The sequence below is a fragment of the Chiloscyllium plagiosum genome, unplaced genomic scaffold (assembly GCF_037043375.1).
Source record: "Chiloscyllium plagiosum isolate Xiang-an unplaced genomic scaffold, Cpla_swu_hap1 HiC_scaffold_35, whole genome shotgun sequence".
NCBI classification, from domain to species: Eukaryota; Metazoa; Chordata; class Chondrichthyes; order Orectolobiformes; family Hemiscylliidae; genus Chiloscyllium; species Chiloscyllium plagiosum.
This window is the reverse complement of record NW_028270173.1, coordinates 59,498,967-59,522,158: the sequence shown is the minus strand read 5'-3', so window position 1 is coordinate 59,522,158 and position 23,192 is coordinate 59,498,967. Positions and strand designations below refer to the sequence as shown.

The following is a 23,192-nucleotide window of genomic DNA, read 5'->3' as shown; positions in this document are numbered from 1 at the left end:
ATATTTAATTTGAAATAATCTTTCCATGTTTACACTATCCCATTAGATACCGGGTAAAGTATCCCAGCTGACAATGACATTTACCAATATATTGTGTACACAGCCTGAGTATTTTGGTGTGAAAAACACAACAGGCTAAGAAATTGGATCGCTTGGATTAAGCTAAACAATGAATTTATTGTGAGACACATGTCTATACAGAAGACTGAAAAAACAACAGACAAACAAAACAATGTTCAGCATCTACCCTAACCTTCTCTCTAACGAAAACAGCCTCAAGTCCCTCAGCCTTTCCTCATAAGATCTTTCCTCCATACCAGGCAACATCCTAGTAAATCCCCTCTGCACCCTTTCCAATGCTTCCACGTCCTTCCCATAATGCAGCGACCAGAACTGTACGTCATTCTCCAAGTGCAGCCGCACCAGAATTTTGTACAGCTGCAACATGACCTCACGGCTCCAAAACTCAATCCATCTACCAATAAAAACTATCACACCGTATGCTTTCCTAACAACCCTATCAACATGAACAACTCCTTAACCCTGAATCCATAAGGATGGCTGTTCCCCTCCGATCAACCCCCCAGTGCCCTGTAGTAGAATCCATGGATGAGTCACCGTCATGAGAAAGCTGCAACAGCAATCAAACATATGGGAAACAACAAAGGCTAAAGCCCTAATAGTATTCCAGGTGAGGACTACAAAGCAGGGGGAATCTTACATACATCAAGACTCCATGAACGTTTTTTTTCACATTTGAGAGGACATTAGTGAACCTGATGAAATTTTACAACAATTGACAATGGATTAATGGCCATCACTAAACTTTTAATCACAGATTTTTATTAAATTCAAATTCCACCGTCTACTGTGGTGAGATTCAAACCCAGGTCCCCAGAACATTACCTGGGTATCTGGATTAACAGTCCACGAATAATACCATTAGGTTGTCATCTCCTTATTGCTGTGTCAGCAACTTGGAATTCCTTCCTTAATTGTGAGTTTATCTATACCACATGAACTGCAGCAATTTAAGAAGGCAGCTCATCACCACCTTCACGAGGACAACTATGGATAGGCAATAAAAGTACTTGCCAGTCAGCAACACCCACATCTAACAGGTGAATAAAAATAATTCAGATAACAGGATATTTTGAAAGGTTCTTTACTGTTAAAGGAAACAAAGGACCCAATGATTAATACCCTTGATACTCTTGTCTCAATATTTGTTTAATTGGTGAAGTTCCTATTAAATCACTTATTTATCACTGACCATTTGCTTTTTCCTTAGAGTCAACCATTATTTAATGTTAGCTAGTTTTGAGAAGATTTGTTCCTCATGTTGAGGTTCTGGATGTAGGTTTGCTTGCTGAGCTGGAAGGTTCATTTCCAGACGTTTCGTCACCCTACTAGGTAACATCTTCAGTGGCCCTCCAGCCTCTGGAAATTAACCCTTCCAGTTCAGCGAGTAAACTTACATCCATTATTTAATGTGTGTTTTGCTTCTGCTGCATTTGAATGTTTGGAAAAAGTTACATTTTAAAAGCAAAATTTCGGCACCATACTAGTATGGGTGGCAAAGTGGTTAGCACTGCTGCCTCACCCTAGAGACCCGGGTTCAATTCCCGCCTCATGCAACTGTCTGTGTGGAGTTTGCATAATCTCCCTGTGTCTGCGTGGGTTTCCTCCAGGTGCTCTAGTTTCCTCCCACAGTCCAAAAATGTGCAGATTAGGTGAATTGGCCATGCTAAATCGCCCATTGCGTTAGGTGCATTAGTCAGGGGTAAATGTAGGGGAATAGGTCTGGGTGGGTTCCTCTTCGGAGGGTCGGTGTGGACTTGTTGGGCCGAAGGACCTGTTTCCATACTGTAAGTAAATTAATCTAATCTAATCTAGGTAACATCTTCATTGGCCCTCCAGCCTCTGGAAATGAACTTTCCAGTTCAGTGAGCAAACCTACATCTATTATTTAATGTATGTTTTGCTTCTGCTGCATTTGAATGTTTGAAAAAAGTTACATTTTAAAAGCAAAATTAATAATAAGATGAGGAAGTACCAAATAGAAAACACTAATCTCATCAAATTGTTACACAGGATATGTTAAAATTGCAAAGGATTATACATTTGTAATAATGTGCAAATTTGCAGAACTAACTCACATACAAAGGTTACATTTAATTAATTGATGCACTTCAAGAAAAAAGTAAAACAGACCAGTACAAGGACACAGCTTTGGTTATCGTTTCTTGGGAAGAGTGAAAGGGCAGGAATATGCCACCTCTGTCTTTTTCCACCTTGGAAGCCTGGACATAAGCTACACAGAAGCTAAATAAGGACCTCTCATCCTTACAGCTCGCAGTCTCAAACATTAGGGTTTCATCTGCACTCTGTGTAATTCATCATGTTTCTTTGTCAAATGAAGCTAAGCAGAGTCACATAATGTTACAGTACCAAGCAAACCATACCAGTAAAACCCTGTTAACTCTGCAAAGTCCTCCTTATTATCATAGAGTGTGGAAGTTGTAAGAACTTAACATACTACTGCACGATGGGATATTTGACCACAATAAAAGCTGACCTGGCTCTCATGCTCACAGCTGTAGTGGAAAAATACTGCTGGAGATAAAGACACATTGTATAATTATAGCTTGATGAAATATAGAGAGTGTATATTAAGCTCATTAGTCTCTCTGTCCTTGAGCAACATCGGGAACAAAGAGACTTGTTGCACTGTACTTTTCTCTATCTTGATTTATTGTATTCAAGATTAATTGAGTGCTGCATGTAATTGAAGTAACACAAGCAAAGTTGTTGTTGTGGAAATGACTTAGTCTGAGACTTTGAGTCTTGTTTTAAGAAGCTTTATTTTACTGTGAATTCTCCGAGATGCTGCCACAGTCTTCACTGTCCTACAGCACTCTCCCGAGCCGAACAGACAGCCAATATTTATACAATGATACAAACAAGTTTGCTGTTTTACTTAGATGTCAGACCTTGGTACAATATCTCGGCTGCATGCTGGAGAACAGTAGCAGTTGCCTGGGTCCTGATCATGTTACTGCTATTCTCAACATCCCACGACCCTCGACACAACAGGAGATGCTGTCTTTTTTTGGCATGGCGAAATTGCTGCCAATGGGTGCCTGAATATCGGTGCATGGATGCGATTTTGCATCAGGTTACCCTCCAGGGTCAGCCTCATTCTATTAATCGGATCCCCGAGCGGCTGTGAGCATTTGAGAAACTTTGTACTACTATGACACAGGCCCCAGCCTTGGGCTTACCCGATTATTGTAGGCCTTTCATCCTCTATGTTAACGAATGAGAGGGTTTCACAAGTGGAGTCTTTGCCCAAAACCATGGCAGTTTGAAGTGACCAGTGGTCTATTAGTCCTCTCAGTTACCTCCGGTGGTCCGTGGCCTGCCATCCTGCCTCTGCGCTGTTGCCGCTGCGACCATGCTGGAAAAGGCAAAGCCTGTTGTTCTGGATCGCCATTGTACTGTTATGACCCCTCATGCCGTTTTGCTCCTTTTCAATTCGACTGCTATTCAGCATTACATTGCAGCCTGTAAGACTGGGTGCGAGGTCATGCTGTTGTCCAAGCCAAATCTATCATTCCACCATGCCCCTTCAGTGAATCCTGCTCCCCTCCTTTCTTCTTCCTCTGACTTGAAATCCTACCACCATGACTGCCTCCAGGTGGTAGCCCCGTGGCCTCTTCTCGCCCTAATTTATCTTCCTCGCCTCTTGACAATCCTGACATTGTCCTGTTCACGGATGGCTCATCCATGCGTCCACCTCTGATTGTTTTCTTGCTGGCTATGTGGTCGTTACTCCCTTCGAAACGCTAGAATCGTGTGCTCTCCCGTCCGGAACGTCAGCCCAAGTTGCTGAACTCTTTGCCCTTACTCGTGCATGTACCCTTGCCATGGGAAAATTTGTTACTATTTATACTGATTCCCGTTATGTCTTTGGTGTGGTCCATGACTTTGGTACACTCTGAAAGAATCGTGGGTTTATTATCTCATCCAGCAAACCTATTCAACATGCGACTCTTATCAACAACCTATTGTGGGCAGTGCTTTGCACGTTTGGCGGTTGTCAAATGTGCAGCTTACATCACCGAGGTTTCCCACGGCTACGCTGCTGCAGATGCTGACGCCCGTGAGGCTGCTTGGACACATGCGGTCACTGTCCCATCCACCGTCAAACTTACAGCAGCTTGTGGAGGAAGCGGCTGCAAAGATGGAATGCAATTTCCGGGCTCATGCTGGATGCTCCTCTGATACTACTTTTGGTCTTTTGCGGCATCCTGTTGGTAGGGTGGTCTGTCTGCATTCTCTCCTCCATGCTCTTGCCTGCTGGCACACGGGCAGGGACATATAGGAAAAAGAGGGACGCTACATCAAATTGCCTAACAATGGTTTGCTCCCAGTATATCTGCTATCTTAAAACACAGCCGAAACCTGCGTTATTTGCCAACAGTATCATAGAGGAAGGACTCCTGCACATTTTGATCATCTATCCATCCCTTAAGGGTCACTTGGGAACTTGCAGATTGATTTTGTCCATATGACTCCCTCGGGAGGGTTTAAATACATACTGCTCATAAGTAGATATGTTCTTTGGATGGATAGAGGCATTTCCCACTAGAAGGGCTAATGCCCGAACAGGAGTAAAATGTTGTATGAAAGATATAATCCCCCGACTTAGAATATCGGGAAAAATGAATAGTATCAGGGATACCCACGTTACTGGGAAAACAGCAACAGCACTGTGTGTTGTATTGGGAATTGTGTGGAAAGTTCATCTCCCCTATCAACTCCAGTACATTCAGGAATAATGGAACAAGTAACAGGGTGCTAAAAAAATACCCTTGCAGCCTTGCCAATACCCTGCATACCCTTCGAAACCAGGTTAATAGAACCACTGGTGGAACCCCATTTAAAACTCTTATTGGAAGACCTGACCCCCTCCGTCGACATTAAAAGTAGCCCTGATGTGGGTAGATGGGAAAACCCTACAGTACGCTCGAGCACTGAGCGAAGAAGCCCGGGCCAATCATTCAAAGGTTGTAGAGGCCATGCCAAACCCCATAGGTTAAACACACACCTTTTTAGACCTGGTGATTTAGTGTATGTTAAGTCTTTTGACAAAGGTTCTCTCTCTCTCTCTCTCCTAGACGGAAGGGACCATATCAAATGTTACTGACAACCCGAACTGCAGTTAAATTGGAAGGATGCGACCAACTGTAAAATGCATAACCCCACCAACTCGGCAACTACTAAAACAATGATGAGAACGCTGTGGATGCAATTCCAAAACCTCCTCAGCTTGCAAACGAGATGTAGGCCTTGTGATGATCGTGCCAAAAGTACCCGTCAGATATGTAATGATGACACAATACAATGTGTATCGCACTCTAACATGTTTTTAGTTGGAATGTGCAAAGGATGGGTCAGGGTCTGGGGAGAGTTAACCATCCGCAGTCAGAGGTCAAAAAAGAGTATCAGATACTTTGTAATGTTGGTTCTTCTAAGTTCAGCTTCCGCTGTCAGGTGGTTTTCCAGTATTCCCTTGCAGAGCTCCTCAGGGACGTGAGGGGTGATCACGACCCGGATGGACTCCATCGCAGGGGAAAATATGAAAACTAAAAGGGTTTTCTGTGAAAGGAGGGGTCAGGTTGCGGGCATGTATCATACAGAGATGTGATCTGAATTGCTTCTGATCCCTTATCAAGATTACTGACAATTCTCGTATAACACACCGGGCTTGCCAAACAGGGTCAGGGAGGCAGAGTGTATTTTTCCCTTGGGCAGAACCCCTTGCACTGGTGCCTAGAGTCTCAGGTTGGGCTTTTAGAGAAACTTCGGGTGCCAGAGATATTGCTCAGAAAAACAGCTTTCCCTTTGTAACGGGAACAAAGCGACAAGACGATCAATACACCACAATATTTTTTTGTATCTGGCCTATCAAAGCGCTCGTTTGGCGGGAAAAGAAACTGCCTATTGGATGCCCTTATGCCGAACCATTCAGAGGGGGGTATCCCCTTGTGGCCTGAAGTTGCCAAATGGCTAATACGCCAAAACTTTTCAGGTGAACCCGATGAGGACATGCAGGAGTGGAAGTCAGCATAGTATCATCTGGCCTGATTTTGAGATTAGTACCAACCCAACTATAACAGATCCCAAATGCCCCCTTTCTTTGTTATCCTCTGGACTGAACCAATCCAAAATTTGACGAGCTGAGGTCACCTTTAGTTTAATTGGACTGGTGTCCTTAATAAGACTCACTGTGGAAAGACCATGGTTCCCAAGTTATGGAGGGGCAGAGATCACAACATAACCTCTTCCAAGGGCACCTATTTGATTTGCTGTCTTCAGACTCTCTCCTCTGGCTTCCCTCAAATCGATGAGTGTCATGGTGTATGGGATATGTAGTACCTTGCAGCAGAGTTTTGGATGGGTTACTTTCACCCCAAAACCCAAGAGATCCCTCACTTGGGTAGGGATGTCTTCCCCTCCTATCGGAATCTATCTGCATTCCCAAGAATTGGGCAAATTAAAAACCGTATTGGAAATTGTGGCCAATGATACCGCTGAAGTCCTGATTGAGATCAATGCTGAGCTAGTTGCAGTTAGAACAGTGGCCCTTCAGAACTGCTTGGCCTTGGATTTTCTGTTATCCAAGGAGGGTGGCATTTGTGCTGTTGTTGTTTGGGAATGCTGTACCTACATATGTGACAATTCTAAAAATGTGATTTGGTGACTCACATTCACATGGATGTCAAGAAATTGAGCTCCCTTTTTGATTCCGGGTGGTCTTTTGATGTTGCCTGGCTGGGTAAGTGGGGATCCTCCTTAGTCATTGGGCTCGTCACCTTTACTATCATAATCTTGATACTTTGTATCATATAGAGAACTACAGGCTGTTGTTGTGCACAGTTTGTTCCTACCATATTTTCCACTCCAAAAGCTGGTGATCATCTACTGGATCGCCCATGACAACCCCTACGATGAACAGGCATGTATGAGTATGCGTCCTTTTCCAGAAGGATGTGCACCTCCTTAGGTGGGAGATCAACAAGGAAAGAACTGTGGAAGTAGTAACTGTGGAACTTGACATACTGCTGCATAATGGGATACTTGATCAAGGTAAAAGGTGACCTGGCTCTCAGCTGTAGGGGAAAATACTGCTGGAGATAAAGTTGACAATCACACAACACCAGGTGAGAATCCAACAGGTTTATTTGGAGGCACTAGCTTTCGAAGTGCTGCTTCTCCATCAGGTGGTTGTGGAGCAGAATCATAAGACAGAATTTATAGTAACAGGATTGCTGTGTCATGGAATGTGATATTAAACAAATTTAGCTTAAGTCTTTCACCCTTTAGAATGATCGTGTTAGTTTCGGTTCCATCATATGCAAATCCCAGAACTCTCTTAAAGTTATATTCTCAAAATAACTTTAACAGTAGGTGCCACCTCAGCTTAGATAATGCATTGAAGGTGTGAAGTTAAAGTCTGTCTGTATCCCAATGTTAGGTCAGACTGATTCTATTTCTAAAGTGAGATTTACAGAATGTTACATTGTTTTATGCAGTTTTTGAGCAAAATAACGTAATTCTGCAAGTACAAATTCACCCTACAAACCTGTGTGTGCGCGCGCGCATGCAGGGGAGACCGAGTGAGGGTGTGCATGTCGGGGTGTGTCTGTGAGAGTGTGTGTGTATGCGTAGGTGTGTGAATGTAATGGGGTATAGGTCTGTGAGAGGGTGTTGTGTGTGGGTGTGAGTGTGGGTATGTGTGAGCATATGAGAGAGAGCTTGTCTATGAGTGTGTGTGTGTGCGCGCGCATGCACACGGGAGTATGTAGTGCAGTGGGGGTCACCTGTAGTGTGACACGAACCCAAGGTCCCAGTTGAGACCATCCCCATGGGTATTGAATTTGGTTATCAGTCTCTGCTCGGCCACTTTGTGTTGTTGCCTGTCCCAAAGTCCTCATAATTTTATAAACTTCTATAAGGTCACCCCTCGGCCTGTAATGCTCCAGGGAAAAGAAAAGCCACAGCCTATTCAGCATCTCCCTATAACTCAAAATCTCCAGTCCCAGCTTCATTCTTGTAACCCTTTTCTGGAACCTCTCAAGTTTAACAATATTCTTCCTACAGAAGGGTGTCCAGAGTTGAATGCAGTATTCTAAAAGTGGCCTCACCAATGTCTTGTACAGCCATAACATGATGTCCCAACTCCTATACTCAAAATTCTGACTAATTATCTGGGAACCAGGGCCAAAATTGGGTGAGCTGTTTTGTGGACTAGTCAAGTAACAGCTTGACAAAGTTACACTTATGGAATCATACCTTGCATACAATGTCTCAGACACCACCGTCAACACTGACAGGACAGACCCAGTGGAGGTCCTGAGGGAGGGGTTTGCTTTGGAAATCCTCAACATTGAGTTCAGACCCCATGAAGTCTCATGGCTTCAGGTTAAACATCAGCAAGGAAACCTCCTGCTGATTAGCAAGTACATCTCAGGTGATGAATCACCTTCAACATTGAGCAATAGTTGAAGGAAACAATGAGATTGGCAAGGCCACAAAATGTACTCTGGGTGGGGGATTTCAACGTCCACCAAGAAGATTGGCTTGGACGCAGCATTACCCATCAAGTTGGTCAGGTCCTAAATGACATTGCTGATAAATTGGATCTGTGGCAGGTGGTGAGGGAATCAACAAGACAAAAAAACATATATCACATCATCCTTACCTATCTGCTGGCTGCACTGCATGACAGTATTGGTAAGAGTGACCACTACACAATCATTGCAGAGACAAAGTCCTGCCTTCACATTGAGAATACCTTCCAACTTGTTGTGTGGCACTATTACTGTACCAAAGAGACAGACTTCCAACAGATCTAGCAACTCAAGACTGGGCATCTACGAGTTGCTGTGGGAAATCAACAGCAGCAGAATTGTATTCCAGCACAATCTTCAACCTCATGGTCTGGCATATTCCCCCACTCAACCCTGGTTCAACAGAGAGTATGCGATGGCATGCCAGAAGCAGCATTACGCATACCTAAAAATGAGGTGACAACTGGGTGAAGCTACTAAACAGGATTATATCCATGCCAAATAACATAAGCAACAAGTTATACACGAGGCTAAACAATCCCACAAGCAATGGATCAGATCTAAGTTCTGCAGATCAATACATCCAATCATGAATGGTGGTGGACATTTAAACAACTCACTGGAGGAGAATGTTCTACAAATATCCCTATTCTTGATATTAGAATATCTTTCATTGTCACATACATTCAATATAAAATATAGTGAAAAATGTGGATTGTCGCCCCTACATAGGCAGCATTCAAATTAACTTAGAATAAAATTTTTTAAACATTTAAAGAGAGTCCAGATTTTCCTTCTTCATTGCTACAGCACACCGCCATCAGAGCCACGCTCTGGAGTTCCCAGCTCACACCATACCACTGTCCTTGATATCAAGGTCACATTTGACCAAATATGGCACCAAAGAACCCCAACAAAACTGAGTATAAGGAGAGAAACTCTCTGCTGGTTGGTGTCATACCTGGCACATAGGAAGATGGCTGAGGTCTGTCATCCCAGCTCCAGGGCAGCTTTGCAGAAATTCCTCAGGGTAGTGTCCTAGGCTCACCCATCTTCAGCTGCTCCAATGAGGCTAGTTTATTTTGGGATTATGTTTAGCATGGTCTGGTTGCAACAAGGAGCCTGTCTCCATGCTGTATGACTCTATGACCTTCCCTCTGTCATAACATCAGACGTGGGTATGTTTGTCAATTATTACACAACATTCAGCACCAATCATAACTTCTCAGGTACTGAAGAAATCTATGTTTAAATGCAACAATATCTGGGCAATATCAGGATTGGGCTGATAAGTAGCAACACAGATATACCAGGCAATGCCCATCTCCAATAAGAGACAACCTAAGTACTGACACTTGACAGTCAATGGTGTTACCATCTCTAAATCCCCCACTCTAATATTCCCAAGCATTATCACTGACCAGACTCAACAAATAAATAGTTGCTACAACAGCAGGTCAGAGTTTAGAAGGAGTAATTGGAATACAGAGTACTGGGCTGGCTAGTGGTAAAATTGTTGATAGTGTAGATGAGCAGAGAGATCTTGGTGTTCAGGTACATAGATCCTTGAAAGTTGTGACCCAGGTTGATAGGGTTATTAAGAAGGCATACGATGTGTTAGCTTTTACTGGTAGAGGGATTGAGTTTCAGAACCATGAGATCATGCTGCAGCTGTACAAACTCTGGTGCGGCCATATTTGAAGTATTGCATGCAGTTCTGGTCATTGCATTATAGGAAGGATGTGGAAGCTTTGGAAATGGTTCAGAGAAGACTTATTAAGATGTTGCCTGGTATGAAGAGAAGGTCTTATGAGAAAAGGCTGAGGGACTTGAGGTTGTTTCATTAGAGAGAAGGTTGAGAGGTGACTTAATTGAGGTATATAAGATAATCAGAGGATTGGATAGGTTGGACAGTGAGAGCCTTTTTCCTTGGATGGTGATGACTAGCATGAGGGGACATAGATTTAAATTGAGGGGTGATAGATATAGGACAGAGATTAGAGGTGGTTTCTTTACTCAGAGAGTAGTACAGGCGTAGAGCGCACTGCCTATGACAATAGTAGCCTCACCACTTTAAGTGCATTTAAATGGTCATTGAATAGGCATATGGACAAGAATGGAATACTGTAGGTTAGATGGGTTTCAGATTGGTTCCAAATGTCGGCGCAACATTGAGGGCCAAAGGGCCTGTACTGCGCTGTAATGTTCTAGAGCCTAGGCAAGTTACTCACCCCCGATTCCCCAAAGCCTGTTCACCATCTACATGACACAATTCAGGGGTGTGATGGAATACTCACCACTTGCCTGGATTGCTGTAGCTCCAATAACACTCAAGAATCAACTAGGACAAAGCAGTACACTTGATTGGCAACACATCCATAACCATCCACTTCCTTCACCACCATGCTCAGCAGCAGCAATGTGTACTATCTACAAGAGGCTCTGCAGAAATCCACAGATCTTTAGATATCACTTTCCAAACCTACAGCCACTTCCATCTGGAATGACAAGGGCAGCAGATAGATGGGAACACCACCTCCTGAAAGTTCCCCTCCAAACAAGTAACATTCTGCCCTGGAAATATAACGTTGTTCCTTCCCTGTCACTGAGTCAAAATCCTGGAATTCCCTTCCTAAGAACATTAGGGGTCAACTCGAATGCACTGGTTCAAGAAGTCAGCTAACTGCCACCTACTCAAGAGCAACTCGGGGCAGACAATATATGATCAGCCAGTGATGCCCATTCCCCATGGATGAATAGAGAAAGGAGCTGCATTAGATAAACTTAGGCAAAATATAATGTTAGTGAATATACTTGAATTGTGTGATTACAAGTAAACTAAGTCAATCATGAATTGTTAGTTTCTCCACTAATCCAACACGACCTCCAGATAATTATACGGCAGATGCTATTGAAGTATTTCACTGTTATTCACAATTGGGAACGTCCTGATACATATTCTCCTGAATCACCTTCTTCCTGTGACTAAGGAAATCCTTCCAAGAAAACAGCGGCATCTGTACATAATCAGGAGCTTCTGTACATATTGACGTCTTCATTTGGTAATGTTTGATAAATCAGTTCAAAGGTTAAGTTGACTGTCTTGAAATGATTGGCTTGATGGTGGGAGAGGTTTGAGACAGATCGTGCTGAGACAGACAGTGCTTTGGAACGACAGCTCTCCCTGTGTGAGCACTGGAGAGTAAACAAAGATAGCTGTCAGTGCAATAGGAGCAGATGACCTGGCTCCAAGTCTGTGTGGAGATGGTATATATGAGAAGAGGTGCAGGTGAAACCATTGTGGCACATCCCAGTATAAGGGATTGTCTTCCATGTAGATTTGGTGATGTTCTCAGAGGTCCAACACTGCAGAGGCTTTATTAGAGACCTCCCGCATATAGGGTTTATTCATGAGAGTGCACATTGATAGGAAGATAGGAGCAGAAAAAGGCCATTTAGCTTGTCAAGCAGCCCCATCATTCAAACTGATTACCCACTTCAATGCCATTTTCCCACAATATTTCCATATGCCTTAATGCAATTGTTATTTGGCAGTCTGTCACTCTGTACTGTGAACATACTGAATGAATGAATTTCCTCAGTCCTCTTGGATAGAGAAATCCCAAAATTCACAACCCTGAGTGTAAAAAGAAATCTTCATCTCAGTACAGAGTGCCTATTTGAGACACTGAAATTATGCCTTCAGATTCTCGACTCCTCGACCAGAAGGAACTTCTTACCAATGATTAACCTGGAGAAAGTGAGGACTGCAGATGCTGGAGAGTCAGAGTCGAAAAGTGTGGCCTGGAAAAGCACAGCAGGTCAGGCAGCATCCGAGGAGCTTAAGAGTCGCGATTTCGGGCATAATCCCTTCATCGGGAATCTGGGGGGGGAGGAGGATAGAGAGATAAATAGGTAGGTAGGGGTGGAGCTGTGGGAAAAGGTGGCTGGGAAAGCAATAGGTGAATGCATATGTAATTGCGGTAGGTCAGTGGCGGGGGGGAGCAGATCGGTATGAAGGAAGATGGACAGGTAGAACAGAGGGTGGTGCTGAGTTGGAGGGTCGGATCTGGGATGTGGTGGGGGTAGGGGAGATTTAGAAACTAATGAAGTCGATGTTGATACCATGTAGTTGAAAGATCCTAAGGCATAAGATGAGGCCTTCTTCCTCCAGTTGTTGGGTGGCTTGGTTTTAATGGTGGAGGAGGACCAGGACTTGCATGTCCTTGGGGGAGTAGGAGGGAGTGTTAAAGTGGTCAGCCATTTGACGGTGGGGTTGTTTAGTTCACCTGTTCCAGAGATGTTCCCTGAAATGCTCAGTGACTGCAGCAAATTCAAAGCCTCTAAAAACAGTTCTCCCTCCGCTCCATGCTTGCAGCCACACATTGCCACCTACTGTCCCAGTAGGAGGCCCTGCCGAAGCTCAAGGCCACACTCTGTCACCTCCAGCCCCACCCCCACATTAGTGATGAAAGACTTAAGCCTGAAACATTGACTCTCCTTCTCCTTGATGCTGCCTGACGTGCTGTGCTTTTCCAGTGCCACACTTTTAGACAATAATAAACCTGTCTATCCTTTTAAGTATTTTGTAGGTTTCTATGAACTCATCCCTTGCTCTTCAGAACTAGTGAAAGTAAAGGTTTGGGTTCCCCAATCTCTCTTGATAGAACAGTCTTGCCAACTGGGGAACAGATCCAGTGAACCTTCGCCTTTGGCAAAATCCTCCTTAAGTTAATAGAACTAAAACTGCACACAATACTAAGGTAGAGTATAACCAAAGTTCTTTACAACTCAAGCAAAGCCATGTTACTCCTATTATCAAATCCTCTTGTGACTGAAGGCGAGGTCCCATTCGCCTTGCCATGTGGTCTTTGGCACAGCAACAATGTCACTGGATTGCAAATGGACCAGATAAATAGCCTGAGGATACAGGTTTAGAAGCCAGCATGGCAGCTCATGAAATCTGAATCAAAAGGGGGAGTTATGGCTCGGTAGTAATGTTCCTACCTCTGGAAGGTCTGTGTTCAAATTCTATCTACTCTGGAAGTGAATCATAACTCACCCAGAACAGTTGTTTAAAAATAATTTAATGATTCCTCTGGGTCAGAAGGTCCAGGCTTAAGTCCCACCTGCTGCTCAGGTTGTCATAAAATGTTCAAAATAGGGCTGATTAAGAATAATTTAGTGACTCTTGCGGTGCAGTGGTAGTATCAATACCTCTGGGTCAGAAGACCTGGGTTCAAGTCCCACCTGCCCTGGAGCTCTACCATCATTGTCTTAACAGGGTGATTAATAGTTTACCATCAGCCTTCATATTTGGTTGCTGCAATTGCACATTCGCCTTCAGTAACTGATTTATGAGGACACCCAAGTACCTTTGCATATATCCATTTCTAAACTTTTATGACTTAAGAAATACTCTGCACATTTGTTCCTATTACCAAAGTGGTTAATCTCTTATATTCCAATTCTGTTTTCTATTACCAAGGTATTAACTAAAATCCCAACTGATAATTTATGTCAGTACATTACTTCCTATACCATCTGCTTTAATGTTGCCAACCAAACTCCTGTGGGGAAATTTTTATCAAAAACTGGAAATTTGAAAACCAATGTATATTCCGTCCAATTTGCGTTTACCAATTCTGTGACAACCCCAAATCTCCACCAGATTTGTCAAAAATACATTTGTCAAACATGATTTCCCATTCACCAATCTATGCAGACAATGTCCAATCAGATCATTGTTATCAAATGTCCACTGACCATACCTATAATACATTCCAACATTTTCCTTATCACTGATGTACCAAGGTCTGTAGTTCTGCGTTTTCTTTCTCCCTCCCATCTAAAACAGGTGGTCACATTTTTGACCTGCCAATCTGCAGGAACTGTTCCAGAATTTTGGAAGATAACTCCACAGCTCCATTTTCAATGTGTTCTGGGATGTAGAGTATCAGGTTCCAGACTTATCAAACTTTGTCCCATTTATTTCTCCATTAAATCTTCATATGAATACTGTTGGTGTACATATTTAATAAGTAAGGAGGATGAAAACTGAAATTTGGAACTGTTTGGACATTTTGGATTCAATGGTGTTTGGAGTGCTATGTGTTTTTTATTGGAGTTTTGTTCAGCAGTAATTACTGAAGTCAATGTTTAATGTGTGTTGTAAGTCACCCATTTTTCTGAAAATCAAGTGACTTTGGAAAAGCAATGGAGGTAATCAAAGAGTTAAGAAATAAGGCTTATTGCCTTAAGTACTTGGAAATATAGCTTCATAACACACTCTGAGAGAACTTGAAGCCTGTGTGTTCGCCTAGCAACACAGAATCGTAGAATCCCTGTGTTGAAAGAGTCTATTCAGCCAATTGAGTCTGTTCCCAGCCAATGAAGACGATCCCACCCAGACCCCTCAACTATCTCCGTAATCCCACATTTATCAAGGCTAATCCACCTCACCTGCACATCTTTGGGCTGTGGGTGGAAACAGGAGCACCTGGTGTAAACCCTTGCAAACCTTTATTGTGACACAACTTTGTGACAGCTTCAGATCATCATAGTGAAAAGACAGTCAAAAAGTTTCCAAGTAGCTTTTTTCATAAAGCTCAAGGTCATAGCACACACCCCGCTTGTACACTATTGGTCAGAAGAGCTGAGTTGTCCAACTATAATTGGATCTTTGGTACAGCATTATATATCAGCAATTTGCCTCCATAATTTACTTGCTATCGTGTCCTGATTGGACTGGTCTGGCGTTCCAAAAGTTTAACTATTGATCATAATTTTAATTTACTTAACCCAACAGACATTCTGCCACCCTCAGCAATTTCAATGTACAATAGCTTGCATATTCCCTACCAGGTAGTTCCTATACCAATGATTCATTTCTCCCTGGCTTAGACATAGTCTGTGCAGTGCAGAAGAGGTCTACTGGAAATGTCAAAGCATCTCACCTAGGGAGAAGTAGCTGCAGCTGCCTGTTGCCAGCAACATTTAACTAACAAAAACAAACAATATAAAATGAGAATCCCTACAAGTAAAACTATATACTCTACCAGTGATGCCCCCAGTGAACCCAACCATCCAGTTGCCCAACTCCATAAGGCAGGAGATGGAGCTTGACTGAATTTGTCCAACTCTTTTCGGATATGTGCTGCTAAATCAGTGATCCCATCAGAATTGTCTGGGATATAAATACACCATTCAGCCCCAATTAGGGCCTCCCTTTTCAGCCAGTATCGAATCAATGGCTAGTCTGTTCTACAGCGCGGTTTCATGGATGGCTACCATTTCAGCGTTTATTTTATCCTTTGTAATGTCATTGGCCATCTGTTCCAGAGCAGCTACCATGTTGATAGATTCCCTCGTCAGTTTTGCGGTCCCATTCCAGGGAAACAAGATGCCAAAGAATCTGTTTCTGTCATGACCCTTGTGAATCGTTGCCGTCAGGGTATCCCAGATAGAGAGAATGAGTGACAAACAAAGGAACAAGATAACTCAAACAACTCAGTCCCATCCATGATGAGGGTAACCAGGCAACAGCCTTTCGGTCGCAAACAAATTAAGTGCCATTATCAGTGGTAAACCTAATTATTATCTCAGGATGCCACACCTTTGCTGGAAAGTACCTTGCTGGTGAGGTTTTGGAACGTCAGGAAGGTAGAGTCAACATCTTAGGTTACATTCCAATATTGGGAAAACGTGCTGTATCCCATCTCCTGTGCTCCAGTCTGGGTTTTACATAAACATATCCCTCCTGATCGTCTCCCATTTCTGAAGGTGTTAGTAAGGGTCAAGAAAGGACATCATTGTGAGGTGTTGTAATTAGGCAGATACCACCTCTGAAAGGCAGTCAGGTTGTAACCCGTTGACTCCCACTGCTATCAGCGGGGGGGTCAGTCATGCGCACCCAATATACCCTTGTCTCTGCTGAGGACAGCCATGTCAGTTATGCCAGTTACTCTAAGGAGAGTTTCTGGCAAATTATCCATTCTGCCATTTAGATGTATTAAAAGGGATTCGTCTTAAGGGAACATTCCTTTTCAAATGGATGGAAATGTGGGAGCACACCCAATAACTGGAAATACTAGCTTGTTTGTAATAGGTATAGGAGATACATAAAAAGGTATTTACATGTAATTCCCTTTTCCTTCGTCTCCCTCCTGGTGCAGGGGACTGATAAGTTACTAGTCAGCAAACATTCAAAATACATAGTTAGTAATATAACTAACTTCCACAGGATCAAATGGTTTTGGATCAAACATTTTAGTCCTTATTAAGCTTCAACTTCAGTCACTAGTTGCTCTTTCAATGTGTGACACATGTATCCAAGCTTTCTTCCCTTGGACCTTTACTGTGGCTTGTGTGGTCAGCAACACCTGGTAAGGTCCTTCCCACCTGGCTCCCAATGGCTCCTTACGTATTTTCTTAATGTAAAGCCAGGCTCCCAGGGATATCATGACACCCTTCTGGTAGATCACCCAGGGTGCCCATACCTGTCAGGAGGTAGGACTGACAGTATTGGTCAGGTTTCTCTGTGTTCGATGGTCAGATCACTTGACATCATCAGACACCTCATTGCCGATGAAGGGCTTATGGCCGAAACGTTGATTTCCACTGCTCCACGGATGTGGCCTTACATGCTGTGCTTTTCCAGCACCATACTCATGACAGATGCTGAGTCACGTTGAGTTTTCGGACCAGCCACACAGAGCTGTTAGAGGAACTATGTTTTCACCAGTACATATTGTTCTTCAAGTTGTTGGATCATGGATAAGATTCCTGCGTTTGAGGCTGGGCTGATGGGATATTGGTGCACGGGGTGATGACACCAGTAAACGATTTGGGTTCCATCCGGAGTCGACCGCAATTGTTCTCGTTCTTTGCCCAGAGTGGGTGTTTTTTCAATTCTTCTTTTCTCAAACGTCTAATCAACCATGTCACCCAGCCATCCTCAGAATGCAATGAGGAATTTACCTGGATCAGGACGTCCCTACCTAAGAGAGTTTTTCCCACCAAGCCCACCAAGACCAATGCAGTTAATTCATGTGGACTAAGTTCTATTGATACCGGACATGTTCTTTTGATGGTCAGGCTTTCACCCCCAGCACCACGGGATGATCGTATTTTACTATCTAAAGGCAAAGAGTTTCCATTTCATAGCCACAAGGAGGTCAATTCTGTCCGTGTCCAGGAGAAAGTCTGTATCTTGATTGCCTACCCACGTAAATATATACATTCCATCACCTCATTGTACTAGTGTAAGGGCAGACTCAGCTAGTGCTTTGTCAAATTAAGCAACTCCTTTTGTTGTGCAGTGGAGAGCTGTTTAAATCTCTCCAAGGGATGTGGTTCTCTAGGGGTGGTCCTCCAGACATCAACATTTCGGCCTATTTGTTTGCCCTATATACCTTGGGAAAATGGCCCTCTTTTTTGCAATAGAGACACTTCTCACGAGGTCTTCCTGACAACTGTTTGTCTGGTTCTCTGGATTTCCCTGCAGAACCTGCAAGGTCCTAACTTTAGCTCCCATGCCCTATCCAAGTGGTTACACCAGTCCACCATGCCCACCTAAGTTATTCCTCTGCCTTCTCAGTCTGGTAGGGATATCTTCATTATCTTGGCCCACTACAAAATTGGTTTTTAAGGGGACCATTTCCTCAGGTCCCTCCTTCCTGATCCCTGAGTTATCTGTTCCCATCTGGCCTCTATCCATTGTTCATCATCCCAAAGGGACTCTTAGGCCCTCCTAACTGATCTCTTCCATTCTTGGCTAGGTACCATCATAATCAGAATCGGATCCCCATCCAATAGATGGATGTAGATGCCTTTCAAATGTTTCAATATTTCTCACATTTTCAACCTTCCCTTTTAGAGATGGTAGTTCTGTAGACTGTTTATCAATTTTCTTAGGATCTACTGGCTTATGATTAAAAAAGCTTGTGTGACCATAACCATGTCACCCAGCCATCCTCAGAATGCAATGAGGAATTTACCATGTGTGGCCAGAACCACCCCATCATTATTCTTCATTTCTTCACATTTAACTTTAGTTCGTCTTATTTTCAAAGGGGTGAGCCTTGAGCCACCTTTTTCACTCGAGACTCTGGAGGATTCCGAATCTGTTTCAAAACCCGTCTGTGTCTCTGCACTTTTCGCTGTTCACTTCCTAGTTGACTTATGCAAGGGTACCCTGGCCAAGATCCAGTGCATTTCCCCTTGACAGCTAATTGTGTTTCCAATTCTTCACAAACTGCTTCCAGTTGGCTCTTGGTACTGGGCAAATCATGCTCACATTGGGAACACATCATGATTTTGGTTTTGCTGTTGGACCTATCCCATGAGGACCAGGGAATCACCTGACTCATCCTTTCTCTTCATGTAAGTCACTTTTTCCCAAATGCTTTAAATGTCATCCAGGGACCATTGGAGTTTTAAATTCGCATGGAGGACAGACTGAATCTAGACAATCAACCACTACTCTGCAGTTGTTTTATATTTTTGCAGATATCTCAGGAAGTTTCAGAAAACAACTTCTTTAACTCTCTCACAATCTGTTATCTATGTTCAAAAAAACCACACCTGTCTGACTTTGCATTTGAATTGAAATCTGTCAGAAAGATACTCTATCATTCAACAGACATCAGCAATTCGATCTCGTTTACAGGAAGCTCGGGAAGAAGTTAACTCACTTCATTGTGAAAATCTGGATGTTTGACTGGGTATCGCTTTTCACAAACATCGTACTTGGAGGGTTTCTTCTCCATGACAATCTCATGGTGTTTCAACAAGTTGACAATAATACAAGATTATCCCAAAACTCACATGTGAACAATTCGTTTCTTGTGTGGGTCCTCTGATTCACAGCAATGACTTCGTGGTTCAAGAAGTTCAATGACCATCTGAATGACTAGTCACACATCCTGCACCTGGAAGGTATCCCCCCTGTGTGAATGTTCTTGTTTAACAGAACTGTCCAACATGTCACAAAGATTTTGTTGAAATTTAGGTCTGAAGTCTTATTTTCCAGTGTGGAGCTTCTGATGGACTCTCAGGCTCAAATGTGTTGCGATGGCTTTGACACACATCTCTCCTTTTAAGGCTTTCTAATTATCATGAACCTTCTGATGTCTCAGGAAAGTGCTAGATGTGGCAAAAGCCTTCTCACATACCTCACATTTGAACGGTTTCTCGCTAGCATGCAAACGTTTGTGTGCTCGAAGACCAGATGGGTCTGAGAATGATTTATCACACTGCTGACAAGTGAATGGTTTCTCCCCTGTGTGAATGCGTCGATGTTTGCAAAGGGAGGATGACTCTGAGAATGATTTGTCACAGACCTTACATGTGAATGGTTTCTCCCCAGTATGCAAACGTTCATGTCTGCGAAGACCAGATGACTGTGAGAATGATTTATTACACTGCTCACATGTGAACGGTTTGTCCCCTGTGTGAATGCGTCGATGTTGGCAAAGGGACGATGATGCTGAGAATGATTTGTCACACACTTCACATGTGAATGGTTTCTCCCCAGTATGAATGTATTGGTGTACGCAAAGGTGAGATGAATTTGAAAATGATTTGTCACAGACCTCACAAGTGAATGGTTTCTCCCGCATATGCAAACATTCCTGTCCACAAAGACCAGATGACTGTGAGAATGATTTTTCACAGACCTCAAGTTTGAATGGTTTCTCCCGAGCATGCGAACGTTCGTGTCTACGAAGACCAGATGGCTGTGCGAATGATTTATTACACTGTTCACATGTGAATGGCTTTTCCCCTGTGTGAACACGTCGATGTTTGTGAAGGGATGATGAGTCTGAGAATGATCTGTCACACACTTCACATATGAATGGTTTCTCCCCAGTATGAATGCGTTGGTGTACACGAAGGTGAGATGAATGTGTGAATGGTTTGTCACAGACTTCACACATGAATGGTTTCTCCCCAGTGTGAATGCGTTGATGCAGACGGAGATGTGCCGTCTGCGAGAATGATTTTTCACACACGCTACATGTGAACGGCTTTTCTCCTGTGTGAATATGTTGGTGGGACAGAAAGGTTGTGGATGTTGCAAAAGCTTTACCACAGTCTTCACATTTGAACGGTTTCTCCCCTGTGTGAATGTATTGGTGTATGCGGAGGTGTGATGACTTGGAGTATGATTTGTTGCACACCTCACACATGAAAGGTTTCTTCCTGTGATGGATACTTTGGTGTTTCATAAGCATCGATGATTGTCTGAAGTCTTGGTCACAGACCTCACACTTAAATTGTTTCTCTTCCATATAAGTATTCAACAAATGCACATATGTTTTGGAGATCTTGACAGACTTGGAGCCCACCTCACATTCCTTACCCTTGAAAAGCCTCTCACCTGTAGATATGAGTCAGTGGTTCATAAGGCTCCAGGAATCATTGAAGCTGTCATCACACTTGGAGCCACTCACACTTCTTCCCAGCCTCACTCTCATCAAGCTGAACCGTTGGCTGGTTCTGATGGAAGGCTCCACATTACTGATCAATTTCAGATCTGATGATCTGTCAAAGCTCCCCTGACCCGACCAACTTTCAAATGATAGTTTCACTGCCCAACCTTCTCTGTGTTGAGCAATGCAGTGAAAGGATTTCCCACAGTTGTGCAGTTGTGACTTGGGTGATGGTCAGGATCTATCTGCAGTCTCTATTCTCTCTGTATTCTCTGGAGAAGTACTGTGAAATCCTTCTGTAAAACAAGAAAAGGAAATATGTGGGTGCTTTTGCTCCATTTTCAATGGAGGGGTTTGTCAAGTGAGAGTCATGGCTCCTAATCTGACTTCAGACAGACTTTTCTCACACAATCGGCTTCTCTTCTGCTCAGTAATAGAGGAACTGAGTTCTTGGGTGCCTAGCTCAAGGAGTCACATGACCAGAGATGTGGAAGTGCTCACCAGTGCCTGACCTTCTGTGTTTATACCATTGGTGCCCTATCGAAAGCTGAGCTTCATACCATCTCAGACACTGCAAACCAGGAGCTGTCCCTTCCTCTGTGGAGTTTGACCGTTATCACCAGAGGGGAGGAATCTTGTTCCTGCATCACAGGCAGGGACTGGAGGTATTGCTGGATGGATTGGAAGGGAGCAGGACAGTCCTTTTAGTCTCCCATAGGAGCCACAGCACCAGCCCAAGTCTGCGTGGACACAAATTGTAGCCTAGGTTGATGAAGCATCCTGGGTGCAACATAATATCCAGCACTGCAGGAGAAATGTCAATGATCTTCTCAGTTCCCCAAGGTTAAGTGCCTCCATCTTCTCTCAGCACCTCACACTCACAGGATCACCACTTAATCTAATGTTGCCACAGCATATGCCTCTCACCCAACGTTCAGAGAATACAAGTCTCAATATTGCAGATATCATGTCCATCCTCACCAATCCCATTGTCCCATACGGCTAACCCTTCCTGCCTTCTGCATTTCCTACAACCTCACTGGTGACACTTCACTACCTCTCCAGCTCATACACCACCAATAACTGCTCTTCCATCGATTTCAATCAAATGCAATTCCTCCCTTTGTCTCATTGATAAATATGGGGTCACGGGGAGAGGGTGGGCAGTTTGGCCTGGATGGGATGCTCTTTGGAAGATGAGTGTAGTCTCAATGAGCTGAATGGCCTCTTTACACATTGTGGGAATTCTATGAACTCAGCAGGTCTGGCAAAACCAGCAGAGAGAGAAAAATAGTGTTAATGTTTCAAGTTCAGTGACAGGTCAAAAGGATTAGTTGACTTGAAACAGTAACTGTTTTCTCTCCACAGATGCAGAGCTTTTTTGTTTGGAACATGCTGCAGGTCTGACTTGAGTAAGCAGGGCACTATAAACTGACAGGTCCACCCCACGATTGTTCAGTGCTGCCCACTATGACAAATAGCCTGCCTCATCCTCCACATTAAAAAAAAATGCAGGTCATAGAGAACTGACAACCTGTAACTGAGCATTAAAACCCTCTGCTTTAGGAAAGCTACCTTATGAACACTGGCAGTTTGTGAGTCAATGCTGAAGTCAGTGAGTGTGAGGTGCCAGTGAGGATGTCAAAAAAAATCGAGACCACAGATCATGCTTTAGTGTTCAACACTGAATTTTGGAGATTATAATTTACCATAACAGAAAATGAGCTGCTATTCCCTGAGCTTATGTTCTGCATTGTTGTAGCAGACAGAGGACAAACGATTGACAAATGAAAACATGCGACTGAAAACGTTTTGATGTGGTGGGTGGTCATGATTTGGAATGCACAGCCGGAGAGAAGGTGGAGACTGAAACTTAAAAAAAACTGTAGAATGATCTGAAGAGAAATATTGTGCAGGCACAGGAAACAGGTGAGTAAGTGCGATTGACCAAGTGGCTCTTGTAGAAAAGCAACTGGCAGTAAATCCCTTCCTTGTGCCCTAAGCCGATGATGTTTTTTTGTTTAACCTATTTTGATATTAAACACCTATGGACTTTCGGTCCAGAGGTAGGGACACTACCACTGTGCCACAAGAGAGCCACTAAAATTGTGGTTCCCAG

The 23,192-nt window shown here is 43.4% G+C and overlaps 2 protein-coding genes across 2 annotated transcripts in view; both read right to left on the bottom strand.

The window, feature by feature from the left end:
* The window catches only part of LOC122541201 (uncharacterized), a 104,637-nt gene extending 83,273 nt beyond the window's left edge, over positions 1–21,364 (bottom strand). The window contains exon 1 of the mRNA XM_087979055.1: positions 21,022–21,364. The gene's annotated coding sequence lies outside the window, so the exon portion shown is untranslated. The remainder of the gene's footprint in view (positions 1–21,021) is intronic.
* Positions 2,493–21,027, bottom strand: LOC122541606 (uncharacterized). The gene is made up of 2 exons (XM_087978743.1): positions 19,334–21,027; positions 2,493–4,359 (listed from the first exon to the last, which is right to left on the bottom strand). Exon 1 carries the CDS (start codon positions 20,930–20,932, stop codon positions 19,748–19,750), a length of 1,185 nt encoding a protein of 394 aa, XP_087834869.1. The 5' UTR covers positions 20,933–21,027; the 3' UTR covers positions 2,493–4,359; positions 19,334–19,747.
* Positions 21,365–23,192: the final 1,828 nt, after the last annotated feature.

Excerpts from the sequence above, each read along its gene's own strand:
- LOC122541606 (XM_087978743.1), bottom strand. The coding sequence starts at position 20,932 with ATGGAAGAGAAACAATTTAAGTGTGAGGTCTGTGACCAAGACTTCAGA.